The following is an 11,211-nucleotide window of genomic DNA, read 5'->3' as shown; positions in this document are numbered from 1 at the left end:
CAAAAGATACGTAAATAGGAAAGGGAAAAAGAGCCTTTGAAATATAGCCATTAGAATAAAACCGTTGAAATATAATTGTTAAAATAGAGTCATTGGAATATCTTAGAAAGAGTGCATTTGAAAAAAATATTCATTGCTTGAGAAAAACGATGGAGAAAGTGGACTGGGCATTAAATTCTCATTATCATAAGTACATCATCGTCCCCCTTAAATATTGATACAAAAAGGCTTCATCCCATAGATGCAGGCCATAAGCCGAAATATATATATCATACATGTTTCAATAAAAGATCAATTGTGGTTACTTCTTGTGTTACTTCTTTGCATCTGTTTTTGTCATTGTGATTACTTCAAATCTATTGTAAAACAAAAACCCTTCCACATTTTATCCAACTAAGAACATGCTGAAGTACCAATTTATATGTTCTTATCACATATATGACAGATTATACAACTAAGATGGATATTTCCTTTTTTTTTTATCAATGTTTAAATTTTTCTTTTTTTTTACTCGTAAAATTTTAATCCAAGTCACTCAACGAGGAATAAAATCTGTAATAGTTACATAATTGGCAGAAATATCATCGATCATTGCTGGAGTGAATCGACCAACAGAAAATGCAGGCTGTTGAGGTTGTGGGAGAGAAAGAGATTCACTTCTCAACACAAGGATGACATGTGACATAGTAGGTCTATCCGTTGAGTCTTCTTTAACACACAATAGTCCAACATTGATGCATCTCAAGACTTCACTCGCATTATGAGTTTCTACTAACAGTGGATCCATCAACTCCAACCCTCTTCCCTCTTTCCATAGCTGCCATGCCTGCAATATCATACCTTAGGAGTTAGATGCAAAGGAATGTTTTGAAACCAAGATGATTAGCTTTAAAAGGAATATATAGGATGATCCAAGGTAACCAAACCTACATAATCTAGAAGGCTGGGAGCATGTTTGGACCGATGGAAACCTGCATTCTTTCTTCCACTTACAATCTCTAGCAAAAGAACTCCAAAGCTAAAAACATCGGACTTCGTGGAATATACTCCCTCCATAGCATACTCAGGAGCCATGTATCCACTTTTGAAATTGAGGAAGAAAAATGTATTAGAACCTTAAGATAAAGATGTATATTTTTTTGATAGGTAATATCAAATTTATTGCAAAGAAAAGAAAGACTCCCCCAGCTAATCAAAGACAATGAGGGTAAGGGGGCCCCTAAGTAAGAGAAGGAGACCAGCGAAGCTACAATGAGAAGCAAAACAATAACCATAACAGACAAACCCCAAGTCAGCTTCAGAGAAGCCCATGACCAAAAACCCCACCAAAGCCAACAAATAATTTGGAAGACCAAATGGGGTGAATCCCTCGACTCTCCTCAAGGTATTGGTTCCTAGGGGATTTGGGGCCCTTGGGAATAATAGCACGACACCGTTCCTTCACATCAGAGAGAATGTGGAAGGTAAAGATGTATTTTCCCTAGTCCAACATGAATAGATCCATATTATGTTTCAAAACATTGTGAAAGTAAAACTGTTCACTTACTATGTCCCCACTATCGTAGCAGTATTAGCTTCACCATTATTTCCAGGAAAGATCCTTGCCATGCCAAAATCTGAGATCTTTGGATTCATGTCCTTGTCCAGCAGCACATTGCTGTCTTTTAGGTCTCTATGAATGATTCTAAGTCGAGAATCTTCATGAAGATAGAGGATGCCGCGGGCAATTCCACAAATGATGTTGTAGCGAGTACTCCAATTAAGATGAGCGCGTCTCCTTGGATCTGTAGCCAAATACCATATAAGATGATTTTTTTTTATTAGAAGGATCAGAAAGAATATATTAAAAATAATAAAAAAATAATTACAGAATTAACATTTTGGCATACCCAGACGAATACAAGAAAACAAATGCATTGGAAATCCCCACCTTCGACATTGCCATCAGCAAGGAAAACCAAGCATCATAGAGAAAAACCTTAAGAAAATCTCAATCGAGGTCTGCACTTAGCATCCCTCTGCAATTCCTCCTTTATCTGATAAGGAAATCTAAATTGAGAACAAGAAAAGCCTTGGGACGCAGCCTCCTTAGCCAAATAGACAGCTATAGGATTAGCCTCCCTAAAGCAGTGGAAGATTTTCCATACAATAGACGACAAGAAAGGCTCCACTATTAAGATGAAGATGATTTATATGATCAGGTCAAATTTTCCCCAATACTTCTTTGGAATATAGACTCTTGCTAGCCATTCCATCGTTTGAATGAGATAATATATGAACTCAGAAAACAGAATAAGTGATTACAAATTTATACCTTGAGGGGAAAGCTAACAATTAATGGTTACCATCTTAGTAATGAACAAATTTGAAATTTTGAGTTCGAAGAGATTAAAGGGTACGCACCAAAGAGGATGAAATCGAGGCTACCATTAGGCATGTACTCGTAGACAAGAATTCTTTCTTCTCCTTCTGTGCAACAACCCAAAAGCCTCACTAAATTTTTGTGTTGAAGTTTCAGTATTAGTGATACTTCATTCATGAACTCCACTGAACCTTGCTCAGAACCACTTGAAAGCCTTTTAATTGCTACTTCCCTTCCATTGGGTAGTGTTCCCTAAGTACACAATCATTGAATAATACTTTTTAGTTACAAACATTCCAAATCCAATTTCATATTAATCAACCCTTCATCCTTACAAACTATACTTAATTTCTAGTTAGCTGTGATAAGAGAGATCATGGAAGTACCTTATAAACAGGGCCAAATCCACCTTGGCCAAGCCTATTTAAATCAGAAAAGTTGTTTGTAGCTGCATGTATGGTAGCTAAACTAATTAATGGAAAGTCTGGAGGATTCATCTGATCCTTTTGGGCACCAATTTGTTGCAATGGAACAGCTTGACCAATAAGTCTGCTCCTCTCTGGATGAAACACAAGAATATCTAGTCAAAAGAATTCCTATATCTGCAAATATTTTCTGCAACAATTTATTGGGTGTTCTTACCTTTCTGGCTTCTTTCCCTTGCCACAAGGATGCAGATACATAAACTCAAAAGAATTCCTGCCATACATGCGGATAAGATGGTAAAGAGAATTTTTTCCCATACTTTCGCCTGGTCACCTGTTACTTCAGTTGAAATTCACAAATAGGCATTGATCACTTACCATTAATTGTTGAATCTAGCTATGGTTGGAGCCAAAGCAACACAGGAAAATAAAATTTGAAATACTCACCATAAGTTGTGGACACTGATGGAGATTTATGTCCAATTGCTCCTTCATAGAAATTATATAACTCATACCTTAAATAGCAGCTCCTACTCATAAGTCTTGCCCCAAGAGGATTATAGCAGCAATCAGGAAGCTCTCCTATGGCAATTTGTAGGCATCTTTGGCAACCAATATTTGATAAGTCCATGGTACACTGCACAAGACCATATAGCTTCTCTGATTCACTATAATTATTTTCTGTAACTGCATATAAGCGTGCTGAATTCGAAACCCGAATAGAGAGTTCACCCATCATCTCTTTCACAGCTTGGCTATATTTATGTGGGTCTGTAATGTTTAAAGGATTTGTTTGATTAAGAGGTGCACTGTCATCCATCTTCCCAAAGAAATTTCGATCTGAGTATCTCAACAGACAATATTCTTCCCACACTGATGCTTGTTTGTTATTGGGACAACGTCTCTGAATGTCCTGAATTGCGTCGTCGACACAGGTCTTGCATTTGTCTTGGCTGACAAATCCTAAGCAGAGAAAGAGGCCATACACTCTGTCTGGGACATTGCCAACACTAGTGTTATAAAAGCCTGAGACTGAAAGGGAAGAAGCATTAGAGGATAAGGAATCAAAGAGGTTTTTAAGATTATCATGGAATGTCCTATTGCCTGTGTAATTGGTTTTAATTGTACAGATAGGATAGGGAGGATCTGCACCACAGGGGCTATGAAGTTCAGCTAGAAGGGAATAAATCAGGATCAACTGAAAGCTTTTTGGTACAGTTAGGAAAGAAGCCATGTATTTCTGAGGAGAAACTAAAGCTATGAAGATAGTGAATTATATATAGTGTAGCTAATGCCATTTTATAATTGACTTCATCTGAGAGTTGAAGAGGACCTTTGGGTTGAATGGAAGCTGTTGAATAGGTCATTAGCCTGAAATTTCGAAGCATGTTCTTCATTCAATCTATGAACCATTTCTGTGGAAGTTTTTGATGAAAAGATCTTTCATTGAATGGTCAAAACAGTACAAAACTAACCACAAGTGGTTTACATTAATTGATAGCTTCTTGACTCTTTTGAGTTTTTGGGCCTATAGTCTTTGTCAATATTCTACTTTCCAAAATGGCTTTGCTCACGACCATCAGTCCATCATCATCGATTGAAAGATAATTATTTTTGTTAAAAGTCAGCAAAGAATTTTTTTTTTTTTTTGGTCAAGAGAAGGTGGAGTAACACCTCCTCCAAGCGAGCTTTATATAAATAGAGAGGAATGAACAGAGTTATCTGTCAGTAAAGAAAGATTTACAAAAAAGGGAGGTGGATGCAACCACCAAACCTTAGAAAGCTTCAAAACTGCAGCCCCTTTTGCTAGAATATGGGCATCCCTATTTACAGTCCTGGGAATATACTGAAAAGAAACATTAGCAAAAGATGACAATAGAGAACGAATGTAATCAACAATTGAGCGTACAGCCCAATCCGGCGCTGCTGTAGCTCTATTTACGCAAGCAATAACACTCCTAGAGTCAGAGTGGATGAGGATGTGCTGCAGATTTAAACTTCTAGCCAAAAGTAACCCATCTCGTATGGCTTCCACCTCCATAGCTGCTGGAGAAAAGCTGCACCCAAACTTGCACTTTGCGGCAAAAAAAGCTTTATATGGCAAAAGATGTATAAAGAATATGTCCAGCTATTGCGGGGTCGGGGTCTAGGGAAGGTCTTAATGATCACAGCCTTACCCCTGCTTCGCGGCTTTGCAGGAGAGGTTGTTTCCAGACTCAAACCCAAGACCACTAAGTCACAATGGAGCAACCTTACTATTGCATCAAGGCCTGCTCTGTCTACCAGTCTCCTAAGCTACTCCCAATAAGGAGAGAAAGTTGTCTCCTTGTGTGCTGGTTAGCAGCCAGTGCCCTTCACATAATCAGTACCTTCTGTTACGGTTTGTCATTGTTATTTATATATTTCCATTTTACCCTGGTTTTATTACATACTTCCATTTTTCAGTTTTTTTATTCAATCTCCAACTTCTTGATCTTCAACATCTTCAATTTTCATTCTTCTAGTTTATGCTCATCACTTTGCTTCCTGCTTCTCTCTCTCTGGTTCATGCTCCTTAAGAAATCTGAAGCTTTTATGGAGCTTATCCTCATCATTGGAAGAAATAGATTTGGCCACCGTCAGTGTTAGCAGCCAACATCTGTTATCTTTCTCGTGTGGGATACATCTCATTGAAAGACTATAGAAATCTCCAAGTAATACCAAAGCTTCCACCAAATTTAAAGTCATTGAATCTTGAAGAATTAACAGCAAACATTAGTGATCTCTTTCGACTTGACTTTCTTGAATTATATGGATGCTTAATGCTGGGAGTGGAGGCGCAGGCTTGCAGAGGAAAAACAGGGAGTAAGAATAGGGGTGGGGATGAGGTTGTAGAGGATGGGGCGTTGGTATTCTCCGAAGAAGAGCGGGGGGGAAGGCGCTGCAAGTCGCACTGATTGAATCCAACTGAGCGAGTGAATTCCATCTGTGCAACTTCAAGCATACAAGAATAGTTCTTGTACGAGAATCTGATCTAGTCTCGGGCTTGAATACTAAAAAGTTAAAAAAATAAATAAATAACAATAACATATCAGTAACAGAAAGTGCCCGATTATGTGAAGGATAGGTTGTTAGCTCTCACATGTACGTTCACCGGTTGGCACATGCAGAGGAACCGAACTCGGATTTTGGAACTTGATTTACTCGTCCTTTGCTCATTTCTTCCTCTTTTCTCCATTTCTTTACCCTAGGGTTTGCTTTTGTTCCTTGAGTTGATTTTTCACTATGTGATGACGGGACAAGGGAAGAGGGTGTAGGAGACGGAGAAGAACAGGAGAGGGAGAGGGAATTATAAAAGAACACCTACCTAAAAAGAGAGGTAAATATAACTATGGATAAAAAAGGGGGAAAAAATTCTTGAATACAAACAGATTTTCCCTAAACCAGGAAACTGGTTTCTCGTTTCTCATAAAATCTTAAAATCAAGCAGTTTTCTGATCAGACACCAGGGAAACTGTGAGGAGAAGTCATGTGCTAAAAGAAGAATATTGAACTGACTGACGGCTGATGTGCAATCTAAAACCAGATAGAAGTAATAATCTGTAATCAGGCTTGAAGAAACAAGAAGGTTCGATGGAAGGAATAAGGAGAAAAAGAGAAAGGCCTAGAAGAAGAAATTCTCAGCCACAAACGTACGTTGTAAGAGCAAACCACTAAAATTTTATTTCCCCATACAAGCCTGTATATATAATCTCAATTTCCAGACACAAACGTGGTAAGAGCAAACCAATAAAATCTTATTTCCCCAATCTTAATCAGATCGTAGGATACAACCCTGTATTTATAATCTCAACTTCCCAGACCAAATGAAACTCCAAAAAAGCAACATACCAAGTTTTCCTTTACACACAGTGAAGAGAGAATCTCTTCACTCAACGGTTCTGCCGGTTGGATGAAACTCTAGAGTAGACTCGAGTAGTTCCCCATCTAGACTGTAAAGAGTGTCTTGAAAAGCTGCCAATAAGATGAAGTTCACTTTAAGATAATCAAATTAAAGTGCTCACATGGACAATCAGAAGAAATTGGCATGAAATTGGTACTACTATAATTGCCACAATGGCCTCAGGTGATCATAAATAAAAGCATTCGCACAGGTCCAATGGTTCGATCAATGATTTCTAAACTTGAAAAGCCTTCACCCTAGAAGTCAGCTCCCTAACTTGTTTCCTGAGATGTTCTGGGTTGCAGAAAAAGTCAACAAAGACCTGCCTCTCCCGGCCCAATTCATGAGGATGATGTTTTACTATCTCAACCTTCTCGCTATGCTCTCGTGTAACTTCTTCAATGGCTGCAGATAGTTGTGCATTGACATTTTCCATTTCTACAAGTTCTCTCAGTAGTGGCCAAGGTGTCAGAATTGGTTGTGCTGTTGTTGAGGATGAAAAAAGTAGCTCCTGCAAACTTCGAATAAAAGTGCTCATTGATACATTTATTTCTATCCTCTAGGAGGGAACTTTCAAGCTCAGACTGGAGGGTCATCAAGTCTGACTGAAGACTAGATATCTACTGAACAATACCAAGTGCTGATACATATGTGTTGGGTATATTCTATAACCTTAATATATGTTCTAATATAAATCTACTTAAATAAGGAATCAGGGTGTGGTGGGTCCCACTGGATAGAACCCATCTAAACTAAAAACCCTAGTCTTTCCTATAAATACTAGTTGGAGGTAGCAACCTGTATTATTCCAAAAACTTGATATGCAGGGTGTATTGCTTTAAACAACCTTGTGCTTAAACCCTAAACCCTAACAATATTTTGGTAACCCACCTTCAGCATATGAATGAATAATTAAAAGATCTCTTACACCATGAAAAAAAGTATCCTGATCATCAACTGCTCTTTGTTCATGTTCTTCAGATGCAGCTTGAATCAGTGACATACAATGACTAATCCGGCTATTGGTAGCTGATAGATACGCTTGCAATTCTGATTCAATAACTTTTAGCAATGAGTATGCACCAAGCATGGTTTTCTGTTCCAATTGGCAAGCGATTTTTAGAAACTGGTGCCTAGCAAGCTGATTAATTAAATGATGTAGGAACACCTTTTGCCGACCAATATAGGATTCTTGGCGCAAGACCTTTAAATCATAATCACCTTGCAATATATATGATGTGTCCTGGAGTTGAGCAAGCTCCCAACAAAGATCTGGAATACTACTCTCAGACAATAACTTAACTTTCTGCTGTAGGTTTGAAAGCTCTCCTGTCAAATCAGAATGTTTCCTCCTGAGAGAATGAAGATCAAGATGAATGTGAGCTTCATCCAATGCTACTTGAGATTTAATTGCTGCAAGAATAGCTTGCTGTTTAGCATTCTCAACTTGGGCTTCTACCCACTGTCTCTCACTCGTTCCAAATACAGAACGAAAAGCCTTCGCAGCTCAGCTCCATTGTTGATGGCACGATTCCTCTGAATCTTGCACTACAGCATCTGGAAAGTCATCAAGACTCAACCATGAAGATCTCACTTTGCCATCCTTGGCCACTAATTGGAAAGGACCAGCTTCAAACTGCTTCACAAACCACTGGTTTAGTTCCTTTGCACAAGCTGAATGCTCCAACAAAAATGAACGGAAATCTGAATAAGCCAAGTACGCACCATCCTCATCCCCTGAATGATAGTGAGACAACTCCTGTGCAGTAGAAGAAATCATTCCAAGCACCGCATTCATCTCTAAATTTCTTGCCGATAGCCCATCATCAATTACTATGAGTTGTCCATTGACCATGGATGTTGCTGTGACCCGTGATCTTCTTCCTTGGATCAAAGATGAAGCTTGGCCGGTCAGCAAATCATATGACGTTGTAGATGCTTCAGCTGTTTCTGCAATTCTAAAGCCTCAGTTTTGTATGCCAAAGTTGCATCCCGAATATCTTTCAATCCTTCTTCAGCACCAAAAACTGCCTCTTGAGAAGGCTGAAATGCTATCATAAGCAGAGTCCAAGTCCTCCCCCTCCAATAGCTTACCCTCTTGTAGAAACTGCTCCTACTGAGAGACCTCAGCAGCAGGGATAGAACATTGGTGGGGCGGAGGCTAGAACATATCCATTCAAAGAGGGGTTGGGCCTCCTCATACTGAAAAGGCCATTCAAAGCTGTCAGGGTCTAACACCTCATGCCCTTCGTAACCCAGTTCACTCAAGAGACTGCATAGTCTTGTTCCGCTCATTCTTTTTGCTCCGGTTTTTTGCTTTGCAAGGAAGGAAAGGTAGAAAACACTTAAATAGAAGAAACCCAATTTAAGCATGTTTTTTCCATATCCAAGGGATTAGTGTTTCCAATTGCTGTTGCCACTTACACTGAACCATTGAGTGCTGCTTGTTTCCTGCAATTAGAGATTAAAAAAATATATGCTGAGTTTCAAACCCCATGACATTTTAATCTCTTCTTCACTGTGAGAAAGAGCCTCTTCTGTTTTCCCAATGTTGTGCACGAAAAACAAAAAGTTACAGTATTTTGCATTAAAAACATAAGAGGGTTAGCTGCATTTAGCAATTGAGATTTGATCTTATGGATTTGAAATCGAAGACCAAAATTCATATTTGGAATCAAAATCAATGATATAACAACCGAAAAATGGCCAACTTCTTGATAATATTTATCAAAAGATAAATCAAAGTTGAGTCTTTCTTACTATTTTTAAAAAATATTGATATTTGAAAATTGGGATTTATCAGCTGCTATATGCTCAATTTTTTCGTCAAAATTGTGTGGTTTTGTGAAATCAGTAGATATTTCAGACACAACTAAATAAGATATTTCATGTGAAACTTGACATTTTGCCATATTTGCTTCCATGGTCAAGGCCCGACCAAGTCAACAAGAAGATGAAAAGTTATATGATCAGAGTGCAACTTTTAGCAATCACACTGTTTGTACGGCAATCACAGTCATACTTGAACTATTGTACTCAAACCAACCAGCATATACATGGAATGAGGCTACTTATCATGTTTGTCACCATTTAAAGAACAAGGTTCGAAAACTCGGGTCTCGGTGCCAACTCGGACCCTTGAAAAACCGAGTCGAGTCGAGATCTCGATCTCGCCGAGTTGGTGCACTTTTTTTTTTCTCGACTCGAAGCCTCATCTCGATGGATTTTAGACCTAGTTTGGGTCTGAAACTTGGTATTCAGCCTATTTTAGGCCATTTAAACACAATGGCACTATCAGATTTTGCAAAAACAAAGTCCAAATAGGAGTTTCAGTTAGTGGGAAAGCAAGACAGACACTTATGCTAGAAACCAGGCCAGACACAGGACAAACACACTTATGTATGCCTAATATCATTTAAGTAAATGCTTTTGTATTTGTATTTCATTTACTTAAGATATTATTCATAAATAAGCAAATACCCCCTATTTGAATCCAATAAAAATAGTTAAAAAATCAAATTCCAAAAGGAAAAAAAGTCAACCCCCAAGTTCAAGAACGAAAACTGGATTTTCGGTGGTAGGTGCAATTTTCAACTTTCTAATGCTAGGGTTTTTCTCAAATTAAAAAATTCCATAAATCTTAATATGGTAAAACATTACTAAAAATCAAAAAGTGCGGAAAACAAAGCTTTCCAACAAGTCCAAGATTGCTTAAATCTGATTTATATTGAAGGAGTTATGTACCGATCAAACTTAATTCGGTGTGCACGAATGCTGTCAAAATCACTCTGAATGAAAATATATTTTTGGACATCAAAACAAATGAATATTTTACCGCACTTTTGGTTTTTAGCAATGTTTTACCATAATAAGATTTATGGAATTTTTAGATTTGAGAAAAACCCCAGCATTAGAAAGTTGAAAATTGCACCTACCGCCGAAAATCCAGTTATTGTTCTTGAACTGGGGGGTTGACTTATTTTCCTTTTGGAATTTCATTTTTTAACTATTTTTATTGGATTCAAATAGGGGGGTATTTGCTTATTTATGAATAATATCTTAAGTAAATGTAATACAAAAACATTTACTTAAATGATATTAGGCATAAATAAGTGTCTATATTGTCTGTCTTTGTTCCTGGCATAGATAGGTGTCTGTATACCAAGAATTTCCAGCAAGATCTTGAGATCTGGCACTCATATAAAGGACCTAGATGGGCATTTTCCTATGTCAAACCGAGATCTCGGCGAGATATTGTACTTTTGTGACTCGACCCCCATCTCGTCTCGGATATTCGAAATACCGAGAAACTCGGCGAAATTTCACGAGTTCTCGAACTATGTTAAAGAAATAAAAACACACACTGTACAAATAGCTTATCAACTAGAATAGCTACATGAACCAGTTGATTAAGTTATAGGGACAATCACTCAACCAATGAAATGAAGACACTTAGCTACATATACACAATGCCATGCAATGTAATTCATATAAATTTTTTA

At 37.9% G+C, this 11,211-nt stretch overlaps 2 protein-coding genes and 1 pseudogene across 2 annotated transcripts; all 3 read right to left on the bottom strand.

The window, feature by feature from the left end:
• Positions 1-456: 456 nt before the first annotated feature.
• Positions 457-3,124, bottom strand: LOC122639830 (cysteine-rich receptor-like protein kinase 10). The gene is made up of 6 exons (XM_043832826.1): positions 3,005-3,124; positions 2,749-2,921; positions 2,404-2,614; positions 1,547-1,784; positions 931-1,081; positions 457-826 (listed from the first exon to the last, which is right to left on the bottom strand). Exons 1-6 carry the CDS (start codon positions 3,066-3,068, stop codon positions 536-538), a joined length of 1,128 nt encoding a protein of 375 aa, XP_043688761.1. The 5' UTR covers positions 3,069-3,124; the 3' UTR covers positions 457-535.
• Positions 3,125-3,174: 50 nt separating this feature from the next.
• Positions 3,175-4,828, bottom strand: LOC122638585 (cysteine-rich repeat secretory protein 38-like). The gene is made up of 2 exons (XM_043831450.1): positions 4,562-4,828; positions 3,175-4,027 (listed from the first exon to the last, which is right to left on the bottom strand). The coding sequence occupies exons 1-2, from the start codon at positions 4,826-4,828 to the stop codon at positions 3,185-3,187; spliced, it is 1,110 nt and encodes a 369-aa protein (XP_043687385.1). The 3' UTR covers positions 3,175-3,184.
• A 1,942-nt stretch (positions 4,829-6,770) lies between these two features.
• LOC122639831 lies at positions 6,771-9,227 on the bottom strand (annotated as a pseudogene).
• Between the last annotated feature and the right edge of the window lie 1,984 nt (positions 9,228-11,211).

The sequence above is a fragment of the Telopea speciosissima genome, chromosome 9 (assembly GCF_018873765.1).
Source record: "Telopea speciosissima isolate NSW1024214 ecotype Mountain lineage chromosome 9, Tspe_v1, whole genome shotgun sequence".
NCBI lineage: Eukaryota > Viridiplantae > Streptophyta > Magnoliopsida > Proteales > Proteaceae > Telopea > Telopea speciosissima.
This window is presented reverse-complemented; position numbering and strand designations above follow the sequence as displayed.

What these genes read in the sequence shown, in the direction of transcription:
- LOC122639830 (XM_043832826.1), bottom strand. Translation starts at nt 3,068, where the DNA reads ATGGCAGGAATTCTTTTGAGTTTATGTATCTGCATCCTTGTGGCAAGG. An exon ending in CCTCGATTTCATCCTCTTTG is followed by an intron (nt 1,785 to 2,403) that starts GTGCGTACCCTT and finishes ATTTGGCTACAG; the next exon opens with ATCCAAGGAGACGCGCTCAT. An exon ending in GCTACGATAGTGGGGACATA is followed by an intron (nt 1,082 to 1,546) that starts GTAAGTGAACAG and finishes CAATTTCAAAAG; the next exon opens with TGGATACATGGCTCCTGAGT.
- LOC122638585 (XM_043831450.1), bottom strand. Translation starts at nt 4,828, where the DNA reads ATGGAGGTGGAAGCCATACGAGATGGGTTACTTTTGGCTAGAAGTTTA. An exon ending in CAGTTTTGAAGCTTTCTAAG is followed by an intron (nt 4,028 to 4,561) that starts GTTTGGTGGTTG and finishes GTTTCTCCTCAG; the next exon opens with AAATACATGGCTTCTTTCCT.